The 27,981-nt window shown below is 41.5% G+C and overlaps 1 protein-coding gene across 7 annotated transcripts; it reads left to right on the top strand.

The window, feature by feature from the left end:
• Positions 1-46: 46 nt before the first annotated feature.
• On the top strand, positions 47-25,345 carry LOC124177587 (histone acetyltransferase KAT7). Of its 7 annotated transcripts, XM_046560105.1 has the most exons (14): positions 49-367; positions 845-1,304; positions 1,503-1,748; positions 2,016-2,354; positions 2,447-2,623; positions 2,713-2,980; positions 3,193-3,487; positions 3,725-3,993; positions 4,101-4,287; positions 18,053-18,146; positions 23,101-23,310; positions 23,395-23,541; positions 23,934-24,040; positions 24,348-25,345. In XM_046560105.1, exons 1-14 carry the CDS (start codon positions 335-337, stop codon positions 24,468-24,470), a joined length of 2,955 nt encoding a protein of 984 aa, XP_046416061.1. In that variant the 5' UTR covers positions 49-334; the 3' UTR covers positions 24,471-25,345. The 7 variants fall into 7 exon arrangements, 3 of the variants coding, with proteins under 3 accessions (XP_046416062.1, XP_046416061.1, XP_046416063.1); XM_046560107.1 differs by lacking the exon at positions 23,101-23,310 and having other exon boundaries at positions 52-367; XR_006869641.1 differs by lacking the exons at positions 23,101-23,310; positions 23,934-24,040; positions 24,348-25,345 and adding an exon at positions 5,552-5,667 and having other exon boundaries at positions 47-367; positions 23,395-23,533.
• Positions 25,346-27,981: the final 2,636 nt, after the last annotated feature.

Here is a 27,981-nt window from a genome sequence, read left to right as displayed (position 1 = left end):
ATTTGTGATCAAGCATGGTCGACTTCGCCAGTCTCGCGGAGCAATCTCCACATAGCTCAGCGATGCGCACCCATAGACTTATAAATCTATGTGCGCACCCTGTGAGTTGTCTGTTGTGTGCTCGATCAACGGTAAATACACATGGCAAGCGGGCGAGGAGGAGGGGAGAAGGGATTTGTCATTGGAAAATTAGAATTGTAATGAACAGTGGGTGAAAAGTTGATGAAAAGCTTGTGGTGAAGCTGAGAACATGATTTCATTTTCGTTAGAAGTGCACTTGTGCCAATATTTCATTTCAAAATGTGAACATGACCTTTAGAAATGACAAAGTCTGATGGAACTTGCCAAAATGACTCCCAAACGAAAGGTACGTAACCTGAAACATAAAATCCCATATAAACAGTTTAATTCGAGCGTAAGATTTCCACAACCAACGAAACTTTTGCGTAACCGAAATTTGGTCCACTCTCTTCGCTTTTCCGTTGATATAACATTAAACACATCTTGTATACGAAATACATTTAACCTAACCTAACCTACGAATACAGTACATACATAATACATATTTTCCTTCAATTTTTTAACTGGTGCAATGTTGCGTGCAGTCTGTCGCTTTGATGTAAAATTTACAGTGCATAATATTATGTGAACGATATATTTCATGAGCACGTTTCACATCAGTACACTAGATCGCAGGCTGCATTGGTCTCCTGTTGTCTCAGTCGTAGACGCTACAGAGTACAAAAATAGTCTAATAAATGCATGTGCCTAAAATACGGTCAACTAATCTTATGTCATTTATTCTTCATTTACTGTTATCACATATTTTTGTTATACATAATAGACAACCAGCTCGGAATCAACTTCAAGCAGTAGCTCAGGCTCATCGTCGAGCAGCTCATCGAGTTCAGGTAGCGAGTCAAGTTCTTCCGATTCTGAGAATTCGAGTAGTTCTGCGAATAGTCGGAAGGTTTCGGATTCGGAAAAAGGAAAGAAGAAGACAGCATTTGTATTGGGACGTCATGGAAAGCCTAAAAATGAAACGAGTGGAGCACTTTCTGTGGAAACCAAGAGCAAGGAGAAAAATCCTCCAAAAATTAGACCCGTTGTCTATTCCTCAGAGTCTGAAGAAGCTCCTAATAAACTGAAATCTACGAAAAGAAAACCACCTGCTAAACCGAAGGCTACTGCTACTGTTGCTCCTGTAGTTAAGGCTCAAAAGGTCGTCAACAAAGCCCCACCAGCTACTGGTAAAACTGCATCCAGTGTTAAAATTTCGCCGAATAAATCTAGCAAACCATCAGGTATGTGCTCAAACATTTGTGAATAAATCTAAGAATCAGTCCATTTATTGAGTAAATAAATTGACAGCCAGTACAAATTTCACTCAACGTGAATAACCGGACTTTCATCTAAACTCGAAACTTTTTAGAGCAAAATAATTTTTCCAATTAGAATCTAGCAACAAAGAGTGATTACATATCAATGTGGCTGAATTTCAGGTGCTGCAGCAAGTACCAAACCCACAGAGAAAATTAGCAAAGTTGCAGCAGAGCCTGTGCAAAAAAAGTTGAAGAAAAAGAGCATATTCAGTCCTGAGAACAGCAGCGAAAGCGACACTCCGACTGTGGCAAAACCTGCTGTAATGAAAGTAGCAGGGCCGTTGATTAAGGCAGCTAAATCACAGCAATCAAAGGTTGTGAAGGGGGGCGAAGTAAAACCCAGAGGGGTTCTGCCAAGCAGAGCTGGTGAGTGACCAATTAGGTACTTATTATTCCATACTAGAGAAAATGGCTTTCTCATCACTCACCCTGTAAAGGAGCCTAGAAATCTTTGAACATAATCTTCCGATTTTAGTATAAACATTGAAATAATTCTGCTGGTTTTATCACTAAGCAATACGTATTGAGATTTGAGTACCTTACAATAAATGGATATTTAGCAAAAGTTAAGACTCTTAAGTTGAGAGTTAAAGTTTCCTGTCTTCACTCATTAACTTTTATGGATTCTACTAGCACTGGTAATTAAGCAACAACAACAACAACAGCAGCAGCAGCAGCAGCAGCAGCAGCAGCAGCAGCAGCAACAGGAACAGCAACAGCACCGTCAGAAATCTGAAAGCTCTGCTAGCTCTAAGAGCTGTTCCGGAGGATCTGGGTCTTCTGGCTCAACTGAAAGTAGTTCAGATTCCGAATCATCAGATAGTCCTACAACTCCGCAGCCACAGCAGAAAAAGAAAGACACTGCTACTGTTGTCAATGCTGTTTCTAGCGGTCCTGCAAAGAGACCAACTGCAAACGTACTCGCAATATCAAGTATTGGCAAGCAACAGAGAGGATCATCGAAACGCCAAGGTTGTATATGATTCTACAGTATTTTCATTGAATTATCGCCATTCAGCCAAAGTCATATTCATTACTCTAATATCAAATCACGTGTTTCACAGATCTGGTTAAAAGTGAGGAAGAAGGTGAGCTCTCGGACACGGACAAGGAGATAGACACCGAAGGTAATGGTCCAACAAAATCGACAGCAAAAGGAAAAAGAAAACTGCAGACACGCAGAGGTAGCAAGCTTTTGCAGTTACATACGAAACCAACGAGCGACACCGAATCCGACACAGGTACGCATCATATATTACGAATTACGGTGTTCTTAACAATGTACCAGCTATTTTTATCCAACCTTCATAAATTGTTTGAATACTATCAGAGAGCAAGAGGAGCACCAGCAAATCTCCAGTAAAACGTGCTGGACCAGGGACTGCTAGGCATCAGTCACTTGTTGGACGAAGCGGTGACAACGGAGGACGAGGGCAGGATACAAGAGTACTGACACGTACACGTATGGGCACAAAGGAACGCGAGTGTCCTTTAGCCCTATCCTGTGACTCACGCGGCCACCTTTCAGGTCGGTTCGAAACACATTTCACCCTCGAAGCGTGTCCCCTATATCACAATACCACGCCGCAGGCTTGTGTGTAAGTATTACTGCAGTTTCTATCGTAGCAATTATATAAAATATAAACTACTTCATCCAACAATCAAAACTATTGGTATTCTTAGGATGATTCTTTCTAAATGTCTGCATATTCGGTATGAATTAATTGAATCGTTACACGAAGATACGCATAAAACTGTACTAAATGGAGAAAAGATCTTCAATTTTAAAAACGTCGATTTATTTTGTTAGAGAGTTTTACAAGGAGCGCAAAAAGCATGAAGAGGAGCGTAAGAAGGCCCTTTCGAATTTGGCTAAAAAATCACCCAAGGGCTTGCACCAGACTAATGAGCAGCGAAACTATCAGCTCAAGGTGAAAGAGATGCGAAATAAATTAAAGGCGGGTAGTGGCAGTGGTAATGAAAGCACAAGCGGAGGAGAACACCATGGGATTGAAAAAGATCGTCAACCAAAAGTGAACAATCTCACCTCGGATTATGATCTCAAGTTATTCATGGAGGCTCAAGCCATCGCAAGCGAGAAAATTGTTAGTAGATTGTTTAAATTATATATGCATGCATGGGTATTTTATGTTTATGAAAATGTGAAAGAAGGTCTGAAGATCGCAGAGTTCAAAGTATTCAAAATTCTTATGGAAGGAGGATCCCCCCTTGATATTACGTTTTAAAGACCATTAGTTCGGATTATGGTAATTTGGCATAAATCGTCGCCATTGAAACAACGAATCATAAAAGTTTCTCGTTCAGTTTTCTGTTCATTCCAGGAGAGAGAATTGAGAGAATTGGGAAGCGGCGACGGGGGTGAGAGCAGCGGTCGCAGCTGCAGCGGAAATGGAGTAGGAACCCGTTGCGTAGAAATGGGGCGTTGGGAGATGGAAGTATGGTACCAGAGTCCATATCCGGAAGAGTTCAGCAGAGCGCCGAAGCTGTATCTGTGTGAATTTTGCCTGAGATACGCGAAAAGCCGTCAGGTGCTACGTCGACACCGCGACAAGTGCCTGTGGAGACATCCGCCAGGACACGAGGTATACCGGTTAGTAAACTTGTAAAGTCTCTTATATCTGTGTTAAAAAGAAAGAAAGAAAAAAACAGAGAAGAAGGGGAAAAAATGAGAGATTACTGATATTGCAAATACTGAAGGAAGGACAAGATCGGCGTGTGGGAAGTTGATGGGAAACGGTATAAACAGTACTGCCAAAACCTCTGCCTTCTCGCCAAGTTCTTCCTGGACCACAAAACCCTTTACTACGACGTCGAGCCGTTCCTATTCTACGTCATGACGATCGGCGACTCGGAAGGATGTCACACCGTCGGTTACTTCAGCAAGGTAAATCTCCTTTCCTTACCTTATAGAAAATATCTATCAACTATGAAATTAGATTCACGAATGGTATGGGAAGAAAGACATGTTCCCACGCTATAGCAAACGGGTTTGCAACTTACTTTGAGAATCGCGGTTGAGTTGATACCTAGTAAACAAATTCCGCTGCTTTCTTACAAGTTACATAAACAGCGCTACACGTGCGGCAAGCATTTGCAATGCGATCCCCACGCCAGCATCGCGTTTCAGAACTTCCGAAGTATTCAACAAAGAAACTGCCCGTCTGTGTATGATCAGCGTCGAATTTATGTACCACCAACATTATACGTTTTCATTCCTCGGATTTCGTTACATATTGCAGAAACTAGCTCTCTGTAAGTTTTTCGCATTATTTATGTGTACCAAAGGTTAAGCAGAACAATCGGAAGCCAAGTATCGGCAAAAGGATTTCAGACAAAACTTGCATCTTAAATTTACCACGTCACGTGTATGCGTGTCGTGATAGGAATGCCTCGCATGCGTGTGTACTTATATGTATATTATTTATAGAAATTGTAGGCAGCCGGCGATTAAAACTTGCGCAGTCATAACATAATTACCGTGCTATGGAACGAGGTATAATTGTGGCGAAGAAAGTGAGGTCGCAGAGGGAAACGCAAATGGAAATAACGAGGCTAGCGAGGTGTTGACTAATTGGTTACTCGATCGCCACGCAGTGTAAGGATACATCCCTGTTTATGTATATTACTATCACACGATAAGAGAGCGCGGTTCGTTCATATATACCTGCGACGCAGTAGCCCCTTTTTTTAGATCGTCTGCAGCTTATACACCACCACGATCTACGATGCGCACTTGCGTATATACGCGTATATCTAACGAGAGAATATCTCGAGTTACCCACCTCAGATATTGGCATAATTTATACGTGCCTGACGTGAGTTAGAGAGGAAAAATTATAATTTTAATGCCTAACTAAAGAAGGGCTTCAATGGAAAGTATTTCGCAAAAATTTCCCCATAAGAAGAGTAAATTGTTCTTCGGGCTTACACGGTTTGTTTCCACGAAAAATTTCACACCAAATTTGCAAGCTTTTTTTTTTGTATTCTAATTATTGACGTAGTTAGAAAGTTTCAAAAAGAATTAAATACAAATTTCGCGAACTTGTAACAATATCTTTGAGTGACTCGTTATCAGCATTCTCTGTGCATTTGTAAATTTGCAAGGATGAATAAATAATGAATATTTTTGCTTCCAATTTCGTCTCTAGTGTATAAACGCAGCTGGGTTGAATGAATTATATCATAATCGAAGGGATGCTTGCTATCTGCTTGCCGTATCCCTTTGGCCCCTTGGAATACCTGCAGAACGTCACATCGACGACGCGTATGTACTATGACACCCCACAGAGGAGTGAAGGGAGTGGCCGCCGACCGCAGAGAGCTTACGTTTCGCCGTTTGCGGTTGCGTCTCGTCACTACCTCTGCGTCTGCGTTTCCGACGGCGGCCTCCGTATTTCGTCGCGTCTAACAATAAATCAGCCTCCGTATGCGAGTATGTGTGTAGGTTCTAATACGTCTGTCAGGGCCGCCTGACGATCCTAAATGTAAGGTTCGTCATTTTCTCACTAATTTTATTTTATTATTCAATCCCCCTTACAACAATGAATTCTGAATTATTTACCGTCCCCTTGTAGGAATCTCCGATTTGCAGAAGATACACTTTAAAATTTGCTTCTTGTACACTTGCTTCGCTTTTTTCTGCTGCGTTCTCTTTTGAAAATTTTTATCGACTTATTTTTGAAAAACCAATGAAGAGAAAATGGTGAAAATATATTTCTCATTCTCAAGAACCGCTACCCTTCTCAATTTGCAACTTAATTTAGTGCACCATATTTTCTTTTCCACATATTTTTCAACCTGGTTATACGACTTCCGAGCAATTGAGCCGTAAAACCACGTGTACATACATGCGTGTTTACATGTATGTATCTACCACGTCACTCCCGTACTTACATACCATACATTACAAATATATGTATACGAATATCCTTAGCAATGGATATTCAACACAGGTACATCCGTTGGCAACGCAGCATATTGTACAGTATGAGGCGGATGTCGGTACATAAAGCGTAATGAGTTAAAAATACTTTGCAAAAGTCTTGGTATTATTTTACAGAAAAAAATATTGTTCAAAGAAAATCAATGATGCTTTACGATGGTGATCATGTGAAATTTATACGTTGGTGGAATCGAAAGGAGATTTTAGCTTTTACAAATAAACATGTTTTGATCGCGAAAAAAAAAAATGTTCAAGACCTATAAAATCAAGTTACTTCGCTGCCGCATATTTTGAACAAAAGTAAAAGCGAAAGCAACCAAAGTGTCTGCAAGTTCAATCTCGTCTGTCGGTTAACGTAGCAAGCGATGCAAAAATAGAAGCTATAACATGCCAAAAATTCGTGGAATTATTGTATTTTTGTTACATTTGCTTGTAGGTTTTTTATCCGCGTTTTGCTTTTTCTTCTTTGTTTCTCAATACCGGTTTATTCTCGGCTTGCTTGACCGTGACCGACCTTGAATGATAAAAAATTACAAATGCTTGGCAACACGTGGTGAGGTACAACGTGTACGTGCATTATAATCATTACAAAACAAATGTGTGTGCGTGTTGAAATAACGATCGATATCCATTTATCCACTTGAAAAAGACTACAGTAATCTTGGGTTCTGTCACAGATGTCTCAGTCTACCCAAAAAGATGATTTTTTTTTCATTAGATACGACGTCGTTTGCGAATTTTTCTTTGTCAAAATACCGCCAAGAGTTTTTGATTCACAAATGACTTCGTGCCAGCCGTTCTGCTGAACACGTTCAGCAGTCATACGCTCGTTATCAAGTGACGCCTGTATGTGGTATCTGGTTCTCGGAATTAACGCGAGAAACAACGCTTGCTATCGGCCACTGTCTCACTTTCTCTCTTTCTCCCTCTCTCGGTACATTGCTGTTGATTTCAATTTCAGCGAAGCTTGTATATCTCCTCGAACTGCAATTTTATTATTACACATGTTTTGCGAATTACAGTTAAACCACCTATACCTATACCTCGCATCGATCAGTATTTTCTTTATTTTCTTTCTTCAAAGCTGATACAAATCATTTTCTTCCCGAAACCTAATACACTGTATATTATCTTCACTTTAAATATTCATGAATCATTTTTATCCGTCTATCGCTAATCTATACATATAACTGTATAGAAATTTGTGAAAGTATTAAAGAGATTTAAGCGAGTGCGTCTGGGCGTCTCGAAAATTCCTCTTTTTCTGCCCTTTCCTTTATATTCTTTTTTTTTTCCCCCCCAACTTCTTCACTCTCGCTTTGAACCGCTGCCACGGCCTCTTCGATCCGGTATACCTACTTAGGAATTGCTGAGACTGTGGATACAAGCGTCTAGACTTTTGCCTCTGATTGTGAGCTCCGACCCCTGTGAAAGGTATAGGTATACCTATAACTTGCGGAGCGACGCGCGACCCTTGGCGAAACCCGGCCACCAGCTGACGTTACGTACCTATACGTAATCCTACGCAACGAATTTCCAACGATTAAAATTCTCACGGTACATGTATGATTAATATAAATGAAGCAATTTCCACAGAGATGGTCATTAGATCAATATTTATTTCATCGTTTCGTTTCGTAATTAATATAATAATTAATTTGCGTATATTAATAATGAAAGTATAATAATAATGCGTATGCTAGGCTATCTCAAACAACATTTTTCAAAACTCGAGGATTGATAGAAAAATTCATCCTCGCGAAGAGGGAACTCTGTCGTTTAAGTGGAAGCCGCCGGTCATTGGACTTTTCTAATTATAACAGCCAATCAACGTCTACGAAGGCACTTTTTGAAAGGAAAAATTTAAGTCCATTGGGATTGTATGTCGAATTACGATAAGTCGATTAATTGAATAAATTTTGTTTCTTATTCTTCGTTTCTAATTAATAAATTATTATATAATTAATAAATTAGAAAGTAGGAATAAAAAAATTCTATTCAATGAAATTTGTTTCTCTTAATTTGAAATACAATCACAGACGTTTATTGGCTGTTATAATTAAAAAAGCCCGACGAGCGACGGTTTCTACTTAAGGTACAGAGCTCCCATTTTCTTTTCAAATCTTCTTTTTTTTTTCCTTCGGGACACTCCAATGTACCCGTTACAATATGATTAATTAAATTATTTCCCGACTCCGACGCGTTACACGGGTACAAAGCGTGATATCGTAAACAAAATATGTAACAACGTAACAATAACCTTAAAGGGCGTGAATCGTCGATCGTGACTTCTCGCGACAGCCCGTGCACCACATTCTCCTCGGGGATGACGGAGCGACGCCAATGGGTAACCCTGGCGCGGGTGGTGCGGTGCACATGCACCATTGTCGAGTCAAAATCTTTATCGACGTTCAATGACCCCGACCCTGGCTAGACGGCGGGACGCAACCGACGACGGGGTTGGGTGCGGAATATCCTCCCTCCCCGACGAACATCGAACCAGGCAACGACCCGAGGGTGCGCGAGGTGGTTGCGTTGGGGTAGGATGAGAGCCAGTCTGACGGTGCAGGGACGGGGAGGGCGTCGCCGCGCTCCGGGTCGTCAACCTTTCCGCACCACCGACGGCACTGCGACGACGAGGTGTGCTGGTCGTTATTATTTTCTATACGGTGAACCAAGCCGCAACGCAGGATCCATCCGAGTATCCGAGATCTACGGCTGCGTTCGATCTCCTATGCGGATGCGATTTACCCGTATCGGTATTCGTTTTTTTTGTGGAAGGTGGCTTCTCGCGATTCTCACCCTGCGTCCGGGTCGTCAGACTTTTCCAACCCTGAACCGACCTCCGCACCATTCTGCAATAATTTCAACTTTATACACGTAGCGTGGAATTGTATATTTGAGACCGAGTGACGGCTGTGACCTGTTTCAATTAATAATACTTACTTTTATCGACGGTCGGACGATAATTGAACGCCAAACGTACGGTTGGGACGATAAGTTGACTGATATTATTAATTAGTATGATTAATATGGTTAAATTCATCTACTCGTTATTTATAGTGGAATAATTCTCTTTCATGCGTTACTTGAATATGCAAAGTGCATTGGATGATGTGTTGGAACTTGAAACTTAATTCGAAATGTCTGGTCTTACTCATTGAAATCAAAATTCATTGACGTGACAACCACCGAGGCAGCTTCGTTTGGGGAAAAATATAAACAGACTGGTTTCGAAATAAAAGCCGTGTATAAAATTTTTCGTTGTAGTTTCGAATATACTTTACGTGCATGTAAGATATTACTTTTATCAACTTTGCATGCTTGAACTGTTCTTCTTACCAAGCACATAAATTATTTCATTTTGAAAAACTGATGACGAACAAACTTCTCGCTATCGAGTTTAGCGTGCCTAACTACCGCGCAATTAAAAATAATTTATACTAATCTCCGTAGAGATCTGAATATTTGACGAAATTATATGTATATGGTTACCTACCATTATTGCCTGATTAAAACCGTGAAGAAACAGATGGTCAATGTTCGATTCGAAAATTATCTACTGTGTCGATGAAAGCTTCCCGCATGCGGGTGAAGGAACTTCTCGTCGAAAAGGGACGTTGATCGGTCTGGGAGCGGATGCGGGGCGGGGTGAATGAAAAAAGAAAACCTCGTTAGCGGCAATACTTGAACAAGCTATATTCTAACGTATTATAGGTATAGTATAAATTGCGAAGCTTGCACGTAACAAATTTTATTTACAATTCAAGCGAGGTCGTAGACTTACGCGTGGATACTTATGCGTATCCCAAATATGCATGCGTATAAGTATTTAGAAAAAATGTTCATATGTTAAATCACAAAGTGTTTTAAAAGAATTCAGCCTGTAATTTATTACAGGATTTATCTTGTAGATTCAATAAAATGTATAAGGAATCACGCAATAAATTATAAAAACCCAAATCGTCAGCTTTACTAGATCAAAAATGATACAGTTCACTGTATGGTTGACTGTATGATTTTTTAACCAGCGTGTCTGATGATTCCTGCTTTTGTAATTTATTATATATGACTTTTTATATATTTCATCGACTTTAAAAGATAAATCATGCAATAAATTACGTGCTGAAATCTTTCAAAACATTTGACGATTTAACACACGAACATTTTCGGCAGCGATGCGATGCGTAGCCGATATTATAAGCGGGTAACCCGGTCTGATCTCTGATCCGGGGCGACAGCGTGAGGATGCGAAAAAAGAAGGGGATCCATGTCCCTTTGCCTATAGGCGATACACCGGCATCGCGGCACCGAGGAAAGAGAGAAAAACGGCGAGAAAAAGAACGAAGAAAAATAACGGGCCTATAATAGCAGGATGAAAAAGAAAAAACTCGGCGCTTTTTTGCTGCTGTGAGTAGCCGGTATGAGCGTTATAACGATCTTACATATAACGCTGCAGGGTTATTGATTTTTTGACAGTTTAGCTGCGACGTGACGACGTATAGAAGATTTGTGTATGGTTTTGCAGTGGCATCAGCCCAATTTTGAAACTTCCAGTATATCCGACTTTCAAAGTTGGAACATAACTGCAACTATAATATCGATGCCGCGTGCATGAAAAAGTGGAAAGCTTTTGTTGGAGCTAGTCATGAGCTGAAATCAATACTTTTTATTAACTTGATCGACTGCGAGATGAAAACACATCGTGTATTTATTAAATTAATGTATTCATAAACTGCGGTAGTTTTCTTAAAATTAAAAGGTAAAGAATAGTACGCTGGAATCATAATACACAAGAGCTAATTACGATATCGATTTTTTTACTCAAATCGCTTTAGAATGGTAAAATATTATATGTGGTTGATTCGTTCGATTTCTCCACACGATATTTTAGTCTGTTGAGAAAAGTATTTCTCACAATTTCACTGACATTTTCTCTTTTTTTTTTCAACAATTAATCGAGCATCGCTATTCGTTGATCGAAAATCAATATCGGTGCAATCTTGAAAAATGTAATATTTAACGGGTACCGATGTGACGGGAAAAAAGTGTCTTAGTGGCATGGTAAATATTGTCTTCTGAATTAGAAAATTATTATTCGCAGTGTCAAATAGAACGAATATTATTGTACCATTTTTTTCATCTTCTATTATTCTATCATTTGAAAGCTTACTTAAAATGCAAAGCTACACCTAACGATAACTTCGCGTTTATAATTTTTTGTTTTACTTTTTCAGGATCATCATAGTAGCTCATGATAATCCTCGTAACGCATGTAGGAAAAAGTATCGATTCATGTCTCACCAACCTCGTTAACCCTTTGAGTCACACGGTATTTCGCTGAGTCAACTTTTATAACAAGATAGTACTCTGTGGTTTTTTGGGTCGCTGATTATGGATCTGGAATCGGGTTTTGAAAATTCAATATGGCGGATTCAATACGGTGGACAACATTTTTTAATTTAATCAAATCCCGTCCAAAAACTCTATGTCGTGGTTTCCCGGGTCGCTGATTACAATCAAATCAAATTTAAAAAATTCAAGATGGTGGATCCAATATTGCGGGTAAAAGTTATAAGAAATCTAATCGAATTCGGTCAAAAAACTCTACGCAGGGGTTTTCGGAGTCGCTGATTGAATTCGCCGTACTGAATTTTCAAAATCTGATTTCAGATTCGTAATCAACGACCTCAAAAACTTATTTGCGATTCATGTAAAACATGCATACGTGTAGAAGGCCTAACTTTCTCGGAAATGAATTATTCCTTCAATATTCACGATTTTTTTCAATCAATTCGCTTCTAAAAATATCGAGTATTGAAAACCTATAGCTAGTATCATATCAGAAATAACAAAAATCCGCATAGTAACATGTTTTCAAAGTTCTCTAAATATACAAAAATGGATATAAAATAGTTGGTAAGAATACTTGCGAATACGACTCAAAGGTTTAATCATTCTCCAGCTAAATTTAACCCCAAAACATTAGCCTCGGAGCAGAGATGTTACAATAATACCTAAAGTACGCGGACCTACTCATACACCTTATCCTCGCATCTATCTAGGTAGGTGTACGACCTGCGAGAAGACGCGAGTTGCCAGATCGAGTTGCTCCACTCCGTCCCGACAGCGAGACCCTCGGGGATGATTTTCAACGGGTATTTCTGCAGGAGGAGATATGACGTAGCGAGGGGCGGGCAGAACGCAGAGAGAGCGTAGAGGTCGTCGATACGATACGCAGTCGCCCACCCGCCGCCCGTCCGTTCCACCGGAGGTTGGGGTAGGCTCGTTCGCTCCTCCTCGTCCTCGACGTCCTCCGCCACTCGTCCAGACGGTCGACGCGACGTCGCTCCCGGTCCCCCGCCGTCGGCAGGGCAGAGTCAGACCGATCGATGCCAGACAGAGTTCTGTTCGCACTACCAAATCCCGCCAAATATGCCTCCGAAGTCATTCCTCCGGGGGCATGGGGGGGGGGGGGGGGACGCGACGCAAACCCCCGAGTCGTCTGAGCCCCGCCGATGGGGGAATGCGGGAATTAGGCGAGGTTCTAGCTCCCGCATGATCGGAGTATAAGGTAGCTTAGGTATAATATACGCGTCTACGAGCCTCGCGAACCTCCGATTTCGGCTCGGCGAACACCCGGCCAAACAGCTCGGTCTGCGTTTTATCGAAATCTTTCTAATTGATAGCACGCTTGTCACCGGCGTGCCTTTAGAAAAACGATTTTACGATCCGTCTGCGGCTTAACGTGCAGGGTTAACATTCTGACAGTTATACACCCATACCTCGTTATGCGGCATTTCGCTGTAACGGCCTTTTTTAATTATGACACTTTTTCGATTTACGGCTCACAATCTTTCGTTATGCCTACGCCTAAGAAAAAAAAATCGTTTTTATACAAGAATTTTTTTCCACGGGAATTAAATGGGGTTAAAACGCTTTGTGAACTAAACACTGTATTGTGTTATAAAAAAAAATTGGAATAGATCCGATTGAATTCAACTGTGCCAGAGTTTTATCCGAACGATTTGCTGAACTGAATCTCTAGCTTTAGTAGCTGGAAAAAAGCGTTTCAGTTACACACGTGCTCACTTTTCGAATTCTTCTTCTGGAACTATCCGCATGCCTTGAATTCAAGCAACTCCTATGCAGGATAAATTCTAGGCTTTGAGTTGATTTTGCCAATCCACAACTCGAAAGGTGGTCAATCTTCTTCGGTTATTCCTTTCCATTTGAAAGTACATATTATAACCTGCAAGAGAGTTGTTTGTACTTTTTCCAGTCATTAGAAAAACATGACGTAATAGACCGTCTGCTAATGAAATTGCTTTTCCCGACATACATCAAAACGCTCCTCAGTTTTGTTATCTTTCAATTTTGTCGTATCACTTCCAGTACGTGAATCAGGGGGATGGACGTTGAGAGATCCGGATCAGGATTCTAGACGATAGTTTCGGCTGAAACGTGCGAGCCGCGACGCAGGATAATAAATGCGCCGGCGGTGAGGCTTGGACAGCTGCAACTTGGGTTGGGTCCGGTTCGCCAATTCTTGGCGGACACCCCGTATGTAATAAGGAACGCTTTGTTCGGCGTAAGGAAAGTGGAGGAGGAAACCCCGCCGCTTCTAAATATAGGAGTGACCGTCGGGCCGAGGCCTCTGCTGTTGCAGCCTTTAAGCTCCGTTCACGCTTCGTCTTTCGCTCCTCCTGCCGCCACTCCCCCCACTCATCCCCTCTTTCCTTACCGATTCTCTCCCTCTCCTGTTATCCCTCTGGCTTCGTCCGTACGATCAATTTATCCTCATCTCTCCGGTTAAAACGTACGACAACTTAACTCTTGGTACTATGTATGCATGTACGTATGTATATGTAGGTACGCATTGTACATGCCTACCTACAGCTGCCTGAACCCCCGAGGCTGCCGCCAAGGCAGAAGGTCCTACCGAGGACCTGCACCTCGCCGCCCACGTCTTCTTCTTCTTCTTCTTCTTCCAGACGTGAGACAATGCTGTCGCAATTACCGTCTCCGCGTTGTTAACGGTACACGTGTAACAAACGCTTAAAATATTTCTATTATGCGTTTAATACCATCGCCATCCGAGAATCGATTTCGCTGCGGATATTTTTTGACGGACGTCTGTCTATAAAACGTCTCGAAATCAACCGAAATACTTGTTCGTAAGGCTATTTTCAATGTTATAAACGTAATTCGGTAAAAATTAATCCTTTTATAATTTTTTAACCGCCATTATGTTATATACGAATTATTGTAATTCCGATGTGTGCTTGTGAGAAATGAAAATTTCTCAATATGTGGCTATAATTATAAACCACTCAACAGCCTTGCTGTACTCTGGCCTTGTGCCCCTCGTGTCTCGCGCCTCTCTTCGAGACGGGACAAGTAAAATACAAAAGTCATTCGCCTGCCGTATAGCTACCTATATACCTTATAACGCCGCTTTACGGCATGACCGAAACCCCAGGGCATTCGCCTATCGTACCTCCACGTGCGGTTTTCTCAAGATGTATGTATGCCTGTAATGGACATGCCTAAGTATATCTGTGTACAGAATTTCCACAATTTTTTTTTTTTTTTTACAGTAACACATATCCGGAGTAGAATCGTGAATGCGCAGCGAAGATCGGTAATAATAATCTAAGGAGAAGAGGGAGAGTCTTGAATTTTGAATGAAGGTAGTGATTACTGCAACGGAGCTGCAAGAGTGCCATGCAGGTACAGTGCAGAAGCTGGAGACCCCTTGGCTGGCTGTCTGGTAGCCGAGGAACATTCGGCTTCGGCTAAATAAATCAATGAGGACGCGGCGGTTGTCCGCGTTGCACACCTCGGCTGGGTAGACAAACTGCACATAAGCGTAGATGCATGTACTATATGTATTTATCCGCTGGGGGCCATACTTGAAATTTTTTTTTTTTGTTTTCAACTCTTAATATAGGGACTGTGTCCGAACGATTGCCTTAATCTTTTGCTCACTGACAAATTTTCACCGTATTCCTGCGTCTCAACTCTATAGGCTATTACACGCAAGTGTGTATACAATATATACATGCTATTGTACGTATAATATACGCGGTTCTGTAGGGTACATCGAACTCGGAGGAATTGATTAGCAGACGCTCTTGTTGCCGCAGGGTTGAGTCACGGAAAGTTCATAATTGCTAATTACGAGCAATCAAACTCCAATCTTGACGCCGTTTCTTCCCGGACTTGATTCGACGCGTCGCGTCGCTACCCGCGCCTAACAACACAAGTTATAACCTGCACAGACCATCACGGGACGACGCACAATTATATACTCACACTTTGCGATTGTGGGCAAATTCTTGTTAGTGAGCGGTGTATTTCTTTATTCTTTACTTGGAAGAAAAATTCATAAACCGTGATTCTTTTATTCTGCGAAATGACATACCTAATTTTATTTCCCGCGGAGAAATTTCTCATTACTTTTACAACGAAGCAGCGAATACCTCGTTCCAATCTGTCAGAGCTTTATTGATTTCACGTAATTATTGTTTCATAGAATGGTATTTATAGTGTCATATTATCTTTGGCATCGTTGCGTGAAATGATTTCATACAATATGTATACAGCCAAAACTGTCTTCAATTTCACGAAGTTATCCACTGTACTTTGTAGAAGTTAGACATGTATGAGGAGTTTCGCGGAGTCGTGTATAACTTTTTCAAATCAGATAGATAATTAAATCCTTTCGTTGAATAAAAGAATTACGATCACAGGCGATTTGAAGGAGATTTTTGTCACTGCGGAATAGCCCGAAAATGGTCGTGCATATTACACGGTAACTATGATCTTGGCTAAAGTGATTGGGAACCAAATTGAAGGATACGTTTTAATAAGTATACGTACGTGCCAAATCAATTCTTCGCAGAGAGGTCCAAGTGGGTACTAAACCGACGAGGGAAAGGGTTGACTAATTGAAACTGAAAATTTGATTTAATCGACCATATTCTTGCGAAACCTCTCTCCGAGCGTATCATCTAGAAATTTCATCATTATATATCCACACCACTGCGCTAACTTTGAGAATATGCGGGGAATTTATTTTTCGATATTTATCATCACCGAACCCATGATTATCGAAGTCTTTCCGTACTTCTTCGCCTCCTGTAAAGGAGAATATTTCGGTCGTTGCCTACAGGCTCCTCCTCCTCGGCCGAGTTCCTAGCGTCGCCAAATCCATTAATTTCCCCCCGCTTCGTGGGACGACGAGGACGTCTTGGCAGGACTTTGGTTCGTACGTCTGATCGACGAAGAAGGGAGACGAGCGGGGGGACCAGAGGGCAGCCACCGAAGCGGCCCCGCGGCACACGTAGACTACTGGCCCAAGGACGTCGCGGGGCCCAGATTCCATCCACCGGTGCAGCCCGGTCTCGACCCCTCCCCCTCCCCGGCCCCCTGCACCTGGCCCCGCCTGCAGGCCGAATGCGCCTTGGTGCAACCTAGCCTAACCAAAGGTGAATTAAGCCAAACCCGGCGAAGCTAGGCTAGTCCAGCACCGGCGGCAGGGACGAGGAGCCGCTTTGTCCTTCGGCGACGGGACGCGACGCGACGCCCACCCGCTCGGTAAAGCAGAGCTACGTCCGTGTTGGTGCGGCTGGTTGGGCCAGCTCGGCGCGACGGCACGTGTGCGCATGTGCGTGAGATCGCCAGTTGGCAACAGCCTGTTCGTTCCGCTGATCGCGAGGTGAGGCCCCTCGTCCTCGCTATGCTGGCTGTTACGCCGACGTCACGCGGCCCTCGTGCCGCGGAGGCGCGCGTGCGCGCTAGCCGATGCATCCGTGAGAGAGAGAGAGTGCATATCGCGATGAGATAGAATTTCCGCGAACCGACGGTGCTGCGGCAAAAATCGGGCCCCGGCATTATGACCCCGTCCTAGCAACCGGCAACACCTCAAGGTGCCCTTCGGGCCCACATTAATCCGTATGCGTGCGTATAATTTCGCATCGTAACCTTCGCCGGAAAGGTGGAAGGTGTATGGTAATTTTTGTAAATATCAACAAACCTGTGAGAACTGAGGACATTGAAAATTCCTTCTTACGATGGGTTTAGGACAGCAAATACATAGTAGATATAACGAATGAAGACTGTACAAGTTAGACCGCGTTTAGATATTTTTTAGTATCAATTACTAATGTACTTTGGAACTGTTTGAACAGTTCCGACATGTACACATTCCCTGTTACACGTGTAGCATACCTGTAAGTATATATGTATACCAAATAATTTCAACGATAATTGTAGCTAGGCATACATATTTATGTATGTAATTCCAATACGCAATACCGTTTCAGTCTCCCACAGCTCTTATACCCGCGGTATTACACATATAGATCTTGCAATAAATCCGTTTCTCTCTATTTTTGTCTCGCCCTCTTGACATTCGCTACCCGCGCATGCCACGATTTACCAGGTATGTGTACATAAATCCTCTTTCTTCGACCGTATCTCGTACATACCGTCGACAGGATATATGTATATAATAAATGTACGTATATACACTAAAATACGTATACCTACTTGAGTGTCAGCCGCTGAAGTCTAACTCAACCTGACCTAGGATAACCATCATGACAAATTCAACAATACTCTACGGCTGCGGTAATACAGGCGTGACGCTGCTGTTGCGTTCGTATATGTGCGGTATGCTCACGCAGGTTTTTTGTTCCAGGAGAAGAACTCGTTTTTGAATTACAACGTGTCTTGCATCCTGACTCTGCCACCGTACCAGCGCCAGGGATACGGTCGCCTTCTCATCGACTTTAGTGAGTTCCATAACTCTTATTATATTCTCTATGCGCTGCAGACTTGCCTTCGTGCACCGACTCCCTGTACCAATTCTTTTCCTTTACTTTCTTTTCTACTCATTTTTAGTTTTGTTCTTTTTTTCTTTTTTACCTTCTCCTTTTTCTGAACATAATTTCGCTCAAGCTCACGTCTCCGCAAGTTTATCGTTATTACACTCGTTTTGTATTACGGTTTATCAAAGCCCCGCCCCTCCTCTTTTCATTTCTGAAGCAAGAGTGCAACACTTTCTTACTTGTACTGTAGCAGCCTTCAATTTTTATACACGTCTTTTACCAAGTTTCAGGCGTTGGGCTTAGATCCAAGTCTCAATTATAATTAAAATAGAAAATTGAAAGCAAAATTGAGCCGGAAAGTTTTTCGTCCGATGTTGTTGTATTGTGTAATGAGAAAATATGGGAAAGGCCCCGCTTTGTATAAAGTATTTACCCGCTCTGTGGCTTTGCTCGGAATTCCTCGTCATTGTATGATTGTCTTATTGTACTTATTGTTAATCCGCAACCGGACAGCCCGAATCGATCCACATTACGTAAAACTTGAGTATAATATATTACAGAGTGAGTTAAATTGAGGATTTGACATACGTACAGTCGCAGCAAAAATGGAGCTGAAAACATTGAATTTTAACTATTATAAATACTTCGTTGTAGTAACATCGTCAAAGAAATCACTTTTTACAATTTTTTGACTCAAAAATCTATATTGCTCATCTAATACTGATGAACAACGTTAATTCATTTATTAGAATTCGACCGGAAATTGGATGAAATCGCATGAAATCAATTGAAATCATTGGAACTTGCATGAAATCATTGAAATCTTGTCACCGTTTGTAACCTCGGTCGGTCCTGTACATCCTTAACCCTTTCAGTCACAGCAGTCACTGTAGTGATCCCCTTTTTTCTTTCCTCATTTTTGTAATTTTTTTTTTTTTTGTTTTTTTTTCTATATGCACAGCAAAATCTTGATTTTTTTGATATTTTCAGTTAAAAAAAAAACTCAAACTTTGTAATGATCAGGGTTGTTTTCGTAAATCCGTAATTTTTTATGATTGTTATAAATGAACATATAAGTAAAAAAAAAAAACAACGTACTTTCGTTAGCGGAGAAATTTGATAATAAACGTATACTAAAAAGGCTTGGAATTAATTGGTTGACAAAGAGAGGTCTCAGAATGGCCACTAGACTTACAAAATTCAATGCATAGGGGTAGTTTTCACCTTCGTTAGGTGTACATATAGATAGTATTGGGGGTTGCACCTATTCTCGGACAAAGAAAAATTGCTCACTCAAAATAAATATTCATATAAATCTTATTCAAGAATACTGTGTAAAACAATGTTCATAATTCGTCCCATTTTCACCCTACTTGAGGGTTTTTTTTTTTTTAGTTTCATTAAATTTTTGACATCAGATTCGCATTCAGCGTCGATTAACACATGCAGGAAACGTATAATTGCACTCCTGTGCTGAAAGAAAGAGAGAGAAAAAAAAAAAAAACAAAAAAATTAAAAACCGTATCGCGTGACTGAAAGCGTCAAGTGTACAATCGCACGGTTGTAGAGAACGTATGTAAAGATCGAAAATAGATTCCTCGTACGAAATTGTTGGATAATTATAAAAGCTCGGATTTTTCCACCCACGTGACGTCATTTTCATTGATGCCACGTCCTCGGCGCCGAGCCGACCGGGCACTGGAGGCTTGCCGAGGGCGGAGGGCGGAGACTATCCCGGGGTGTACGCGATACGCGAGAAGAGGGTGGCGGGTCTCGTCGCGTTTACGGTCGTCGCCGCCAAGAGGGCTCTTGGATCCTTGGGGCTCTAGGTCTCTGTACTCGGCGGGGGGAGGGGCGGGCTGCCGATGGTGCCGCGTTTACTGCGCAGGTATTCTTCCCCGCAAGCGTGTCGAGGATACCGTACGTAGGTCGAAGGGTGGGCAGGCTGCAGGTGTGGGTGTAGGTGTGGGCGGAGGAGGAGGAGGAGGAGGAGGATTGCCGGTGCAGGGTGGATACTGGATACCGCGGATAGTGGAGTGTGGAGTGTTTAGCGGGAAGAGCGACGCCCGGCGTCTCGCCGCATCGACCTGCAGGCGCCGCCCGGACGCACACGCTGCAGGACGGGGTTTGGGGTTTCGGGCTCGCGTAGGGCTGCAATCCCGTGACCTCCCGTGACCTCGCGTACTCGATCCGTACACCGCGTCTCGCCCCCACCCCACAAAGTCTGCTCGGCGAATTGAACGGACTGCGAGGGAGATGAAGAGCGAGAATGCGAAAAACCGAGTCAGAGGTTGAGGTAACCCGGTGCAGGGCACTCCGGGGTGCGGGTAATGAATGCGTTCGGGAGATAATCGGAAAATCGGTTTGCTCTGCCAGGAACTACGCGGCTCCAACTTGCCTTTCAGAGACGGGTTCAACGAACCCGATAGTCTTGCCGGCGTGTATTCCGCGTTATAACCGCGATACGTAGGCGAGGTACTCTCTCGCATTTATGCTTGTAACGTACGCTCCGTCGTCTCTATGTATGATTGGATTTCTGCGTACGTAAAGGTGCGTTCAATTTATTCCCGATCGGTCGGTCCGATCAGCGACGATCATTTACCACCTCATCTCGAGAGGTCTATGTTATTTATACCCGTAACGACGACGTTTTCAATAGGCGATCAATGGCACGTTGCTACTTTCTAAATCTGAATCGGTTCGAGATTTCACTGGCAAAATCGTTGCGCAATCCGGTATCGGTAATAGAATTACATGGCAGAAATTATAACGGGTAATATTTCGACGTAGCATAATGGCCTGTTTTCTAGACACTGTCCGATTGATACAAGTTTTTTCTTGTAAAGTCTTGGGTTATTTAGAATTTCAGTTTTATACTCTCCGATCAATACGTAACATTCTTTTATGTAACCGGATTGTCGATCACGCTGGTTATGAAAATCGTGACATTTCATTTGCCATGGTTGCTGAATATTTACATGCAACAACTGTTGTACCCACTTTTCGGTAGGTACGTTTATCATGGTTGATCAGCGAATGTTCTCCGATTCATATTTCGAAAGTATGTAAGAACCGCTGATGAGCTTCGTCATACTTTGGTCTTTCTTCGTAATACAGTCGAGTGACGATCTTGACGTGCTTGTACGAAACGTAACCAACGTTGTTGATGCCTTGTGTGCGTGTGCGATGTACGCGCATAATTGAGTCATTCACAACGACGTAACAATTTTCTCTGTATAACGCCATGCATCGTACCAAGGTGGTATCTTCGTCGAGAAAGCGAGCAAATCAGGCATATATTATCTGCATCTATGAATCAGTCGTGACTGTATCCCCTTCAAAAGGATCATTGTAAACTCGGTGCTTCATGTTAAAAAAAATTCAAGTCATCTTTTAGTATTACCAACGTACTAGTTCTTTCTTCTGACTATTTTTATGTACGTCTAAACCGTCAATTGTATAGCTATAGTTTCCACCCAGTCCCTTACAGAACTATGAATATCAGCTGAAGAATTTGTACTAGGATTTAATTATACTGTAGCGATAAACCTGCGAACGAATGACGATGAGAAAAAATTTTCTCAAGTTGAGGGACGCTCAGCTTCGTCATCTGTTCATGTTGCTCACCCTTATCCAGCGTATATCTTGACCATCCCAAATTCTGGAAAAGACAAAACTAAAACGACAAATAATTCTATGGCGAGTTGCAGTCTGTAGGTATACATATATAAGGGTCCGCAATACTTTTTCGACTTTTAACAAAGCGTGGCACAGCTGCCGGACGCTCAAAGCTTCTCAAACTATGCGAAAAACTAACCTCAGGCTTGTATAGGCGAATATATTAACCTGACTATCTCCAGAAAACTACGGTCAAACCTTCTTACACTCTGGTTCGCACAATAGAATTCTAGGAAAAAGCATTGTGTCGAAACCGTGAAATTACTAACTGCCGTCTTTACACCTGAATACTGCGGAAACTGGCAAATAACACCGTTCGGCAAAAATAAAAAAAAAATAAATGAATAAACAAATTTCTGTGCCTGGGTTGAGTTGGTTATTTTTTTATTTATCATGCATCAAGCACGGGAAAAGTATATACACTCCCCTTAAAGTTGACCTTCGTTGTCTTGGGAGAAATAGTAACGATTTAATAATCTCCCCAACTCAAGTCTACAGAGATTTTGTCCATGGGATTTGTGTACCTGATTATGTTATGTCAAGTGATATTAAACAGATGAATATTTACTACTTTCCGAAAGTAAGTTTGATTTTGTATCTAGGAGAGTGCTATTTCAAAACTGATGAAAATCTACGATATCAATTATTCGGGTAATAAAAAACCAAAACAATATAATTTTTAAATAAAAGTCATTCAAATGCAAAACTAAAGTTTCTTTAATTGTTATTTGCAATAAATATTTTAGAAAATAGGTAACTTTTCTCAAAATTAGATATATCGTTCTGGTTTCTACAAAAGCAAACTATCTGATGAAACCATCTTTTTTCTTTTTTTTTTGCTGGGAGTCAAGTGGAAGAAATCAAAATTCGACATCTAGAACCCAGACATAAAATTCGAGTTGACCGGTGTAATTATATGTGTAAGCGAACGCGTCATGGATTTTTACGAACATTCGAATACAGTACATTCTCTACATCACGGCAGCTGTTGAAACGACAAAAGCACTACTCGGAAGGAAAAAGAAAATACGAGGATAAATTTATGTCAATTTCATATACATTTAATTCGGATTGATTTCTGATTGAACTGCATGAGAAACGCTCGAAGAATGTTGGAATTAGCATATTTTTGCCAACAGTACGGGGTATAATATCATGTTGATTATTTCATCGTTAGTTGCCCTTTCTCTGGTTGGGGCCTTACTGAATTGATGCAGGTATTATCGTTGTAATCCTGCAGATGATTCCGCTACACTGGAAGCCACAGAGAGAGTTTATCGATCGCGTTGTATAACGTGCGGCAAAGGGAGATGGTGCAGTCTTCTTCGCTTCACAATAGGATTTCGGTGTATATTCGGACGTTGGAACAGACGTTGTTTTCCCGTTGGGGATTATCGGGAATTTCGTTCTAGGCCAGACGCTCAACGCATAGGCATGCGACGGCATCGCGGTATAACAAGAACGACGGACTGACGAATGCAGCGTGAGTCCTAGCAGGAAGAAACTGATCGATCCATCTTTGTTCAATCCATAGGTTACCTGCTCACGAGGGTCGAGAAGAAGATTGGTTCCCCCGAAAAACCTTTGTCCGATCTCGGGCTGATCTCCTATCGCAGCTATTGGAAGGACGTTCTTCTACAATACCTGTGCAACTTCGGCGGCAAGGAACTATCCGTAAAAGGTAATCGAACCTCTGCAAACGGTAAACTCGCCGGCATTGAGGTACATTCAATTCTATCGGCGTGTAATCGACTCGAGTACACAGAGGCAAGTGAGCAATTTGCTAAATTATCACTTCGGCGCACTTTGGGTTGTTCAATTTGGAGCCAAATGAAAAATCGCGAATACCTATATCTGTATCATTATCAACACCTGGAGATTCAGAATTTTTAGTATCGATTGGTGACCGTCCTTTTCTGGTATAAAACTAAATAAAATTATCAGAGCACCAGAGAAGCCGGGTCAATAATATTCTATGCAGCGGGTAAAAAGCATGTTTTACAGATACGTGAACAAGATTATTGTAAGCTTGTTTGTTGTCGATCGATGGTTTCGTGAGAAAAATTGTTTCAGACATCAGCAAGGAGATGGCGATCGATTCGTACGACATCGTAAGCACGCTGCAGGCTCTCGGAATGATGAAATATTGGAAGGGAAAACACATTATATTGAAGAAGCAGGTGAGCGAGACGCCGGATTTCGAGTTTGATGATTCCCCGAGATTCCGCAGGGGAAAATATCAAAGTTTCAATAATTACATTGAGTCAGCGCGTTTTACTTCCAGTAAATATTTGCTCTGCGCGATCTGCCTTGTTGCTACTCGGTTACATCAAGTATCTCGAATGCTTTTCGATCCATCGCTTACCGATAAACTTCTCTAAGAGTGATATAACGCTTAATTGAAGACCCTGAAGGTATTAGCCGTGAGATGTTGTCACGGAAGATTCATGTTTGTTAATTTTCGCATGCGTTTGGGATCGTTTTTAGGACGTAATCGACGACTACAAGGAACGGGTCAAACGCCGGGGCTCCGCCTACAAAGAAATCGATCCGGAGTGTCTCAAGTGGAACCCCTTCCAGGCACCAAAGACACCTTCAGCCTCAAACTAGTCGCTTGCCGTTGACTCGTTCCCCGGTCTCCGGGTCGTTATGCTCTAGATTTTTCCTCTCGTATAGTCCATCTGCTCCTTGATTCCCTGTCTCGAATCCCCCGGTGCTGGGCTCACCAATCCGTCGAGTGATTTATCCTGCTGCAGAATTCAAGAGCAGACGATGGACGAGGAGTCTAAAGCCTTTGTGAAGCGGCGCGTTGAAGACGCGATAAAAGCTCAAAATATCGAAATTCCACGGACGAAAATTTCACTAGAATTATATTTGTATAATATCAAGTCTCGAACAAGTTCAAAATTACCATTATAAGTATATCTTGCTTAAGATGTTTTATATTTTAATAAAAGACTCATCAAAGGCAAAAAAAAAAAAAAATCGACCAATCAATTGTCCAGTTATCGTGTGATTTGATAAAATTGAGCTTCCTAAAAAAAAAAGTACGAAAAAAAAAAAATTATCTTGTTCCTGAACGGTAACTAAACCCGCAGATTCGTCGCGTTAATTATGAGCACCTGTAGTTATATAGCGATTGGGTTCTTTTAGTTAAACCTACACTGACTAGTTCTATACATATTCATACAGAGAAGGAAAAACGACGCGCACTTGTCGTTTCTGCGCAGGTACTTAATTAGAAAACAAATTACCCATAACCTATTCTTTACAATGGATCCTATCTCAATGGTATACACAGGTATAGATATTTGTATATCGTCAACAATACGATGACCGTTATACAAGCATAGAGAAATATTTTACTATTCAGTTTACGATGAATGTTTGGCATCGAAATTGGAACAGATAACGAGCTCGACTGTTATACAATACATTGTACGCGCCGGATAACGGAGTCGTAATTAAACTTAACACCCACATTTCACCGGCGGCCTTGTGCTCACGCACCTGTTGTACCTTATACCTCCTCTCTGAAATTACGACCTACTGACTATAAGACAGCGATTACCCCTTGCTAAAATCTGATTACGAAGACAAGAGCGATGGTGTAACGTGCTCGTTACTCGCTATTCAACCCGCACCAGTTTCCTTGCGCAGAAAGTGCTCTCTCGTCTCTTCGTACATAATATACAAGCCGCATATATATCCCGCTGTAATCCATTTTATGGATGATCGAAACGTGCGTTGGATGCTATAACCTGCACCTTCCTTCCTGTCCACGCTCTTCAATGTCGCACGCATCAACGTGATCTTCTGCTATAACTTATATGCAAGTACAATCATTGAATCTGAATCTTGGATATTATGAGGGCTGAATTCTTCGAGAGTACCTTTTTGTTTTGTTTAAAAATGTATAATCTTCGGACCATCGAACGCTGTTCCGATATCAAAAGTTGGCGTAAGTTTTTACGGTCGGATTGAAGTTGATATTACAGACGTGACAAATCGTTGAAAAAATTAATTACTTTCCAAGCTTAGAATGACTTTCTGCTGAGTACTCAACGATTATAATAATGTAGGAAAATAATCGTCATTCCTAAAAAATGTGCTTACGCTGGGAACTTGAACCTCGGAAATTTATCTTGAAAGTCAACTGTTATTGATTTTACAATTATCTCTGGTACACTTGAGCGGCGACACGAGCTGATGTCATCCTCCGCAATATGTCAGGGAGGAGAGGCAAATTGCTTGCTCTCCGAGAGAGAAAGAGAGAGATAGAGAAATAATGTAACGGGGGACCATAATTGGGCCATCGGCGAAGAGCATACCTTCGATCCTCGTTACGTTGAGTATTATACGGATGATAATACGTTAATAAAGAAGGATGCTCTCCCGCCTTCAAATGGCCGTAACGCAGACGTGGTTTTGGCTCTTTCTTATACCTGTACACATCATGGTGATATATTTTATATTTAAAGAAAATTTTAATGAGCGGTCGCTCTGCTTACCGGGTACATCAGTTCGGTATAATTCAGCATCATTGTACACCGTGTAGACGATAGCATACGTATGTGTGTGTAATTATAATATTGACTCGTCGAGCCCAGACTCACTGCCATCGTTACTTCCGGGGAATTCTCTCTGAAGCGTGTAGCAGGAACGGGGACGCCGTCACCTGGTGGATGTTCCTGTGCATGATCTTCGTTCGATCCGAAACCCAAAACCTATTCCCGATGCTGATCGAGCAGACTGCGGGATGGCTGCATACAATTATCATCGGCTTTTAACCACGGTGATGGTGTCGGGTTATAAGAAAGACGTATACATGTATGGTACGGTGCGTAATTTTATGCACATAAATCTGATCAGCTGCAGGCATTTATATTGACGATCGTCGAAATACGCCGTGACACATGAGGATCGTTCTCTTGTGAGAGGGGATAATACTTATTTGCCTTTATTTAATTACATAGTCTGAGAGCTTTATATATGCATACGTAGGGAACCTTGAAACTTTCATTTTTACGATCTTGCCATTGCCGGTTATACGGAATGTAATTTTGAAAAGAAATCCGTGCATACGCATTTCCAGACAACCTCGTTTTATTATAAGAAAAAAAAAAAAGATATGAATTCCAAGTTCTCTTATAGTTCAATTATATTCTTATAGTAACATGGACTTTGAAACGGAGTACCTACAAGCCATTTCGTTGACAATTGCTCCGAAAATTCCAAGAATTACGAGTGCGTCAGTAAATTCAACAAACCAGTGTACGGTATTTCCACATACGCAGGAACAGGCATTTTCTTCCACTTCTAGTCCGATTCTCAGAAACTACCGTAAATTTCCAACACTTGCGTATCGTTAATAAATAAAGTAACGTCTGAATCAAGACTGCAGAGGTTTGGATAAAACTCGTAATTTTTGTCAAGGTATGCGTTAATAGCTGTATACTACATTACAAAAATTACACATATTTCTCAAGTTTAGGACTGCAGGAATATGGGTTTTTAAATGAAAATTGGATCCAAAATCGTTTTAATTTCATATTTTAATTTATTTATATTTCTACAACGGCGTGAGCAAACTCGAAGACGACTCATACGTCTCTTTGGTTTACCCTTTTCCCCGTATCTTCGACGCTTACTACAAATCCAGGGCTATAGTTTGTTTGATTTTTACTTTAAAAGCTTAGCTCTGGCTCCATAAACTGAGTCTTGGCCTTCTTGGCATGCTCAAGACGCAACGCTGTTTCGTTAATATATATCTTACGTGCCAGGTTCCATCAGCGCCTGTCTCCGTTTGTAATAGCAAAGACCACGGTGATCGGTATAAACTAGATATATGTATGTTCTATACAGATAAGACATAGCTTGTTCGTTAAAAGAATTGACTTTATCTCAATATTTTTAGTTATTTCTATTTAAAAAAATTTTCACAAACGTTTTACATCGTATACATTTATGAGATTGAAGTTAGTAACGTTAGCGTAACGATGCAGGTTTACGGGAAAAATTGTTTTTCGTAACTTGTGGGATTGCCTGAAATTTAGTAAACCGTAATGGAACATTACGGACATCCTCATACTTTGAGAACCCAACTTCTTCAAAGTCGTTC

The sequence above is a fragment of the Neodiprion fabricii genome, chromosome 3, assembly GCF_021155785.1.
Source record: "Neodiprion fabricii isolate iyNeoFabr1 chromosome 3, iyNeoFabr1.1, whole genome shotgun sequence".
Lineage (NCBI taxonomy): Eukaryota > Metazoa > Arthropoda > Insecta > Hymenoptera > Diprionidae > Neodiprion > Neodiprion fabricii.
Note: the sequence above shows the minus strand (reverse complement) of the source record. Positions and strands in the feature narration are given on the sequence as shown.

Coding starts and splice junctions, on each gene's coding strand:
- LOC124177587 (XM_046560105.1), top strand. CDS start 335: ATGGAACTTGCCAAAATGACTCCCAAACGAAAG. Junction 2,624..2,712: donor CGACACCGAATCCGACACAG/GTACGCATCATA, acceptor GAATACTATCAG/AGAGCAAGAGGAGCACCAGC. Junction 2,981..3,192: donor ACCACGCCGCAGGCTTGTGT/GTAAGTATTACT, acceptor TTATTTTGTTAG/AGAGTTTTACAAGGAGCGCA.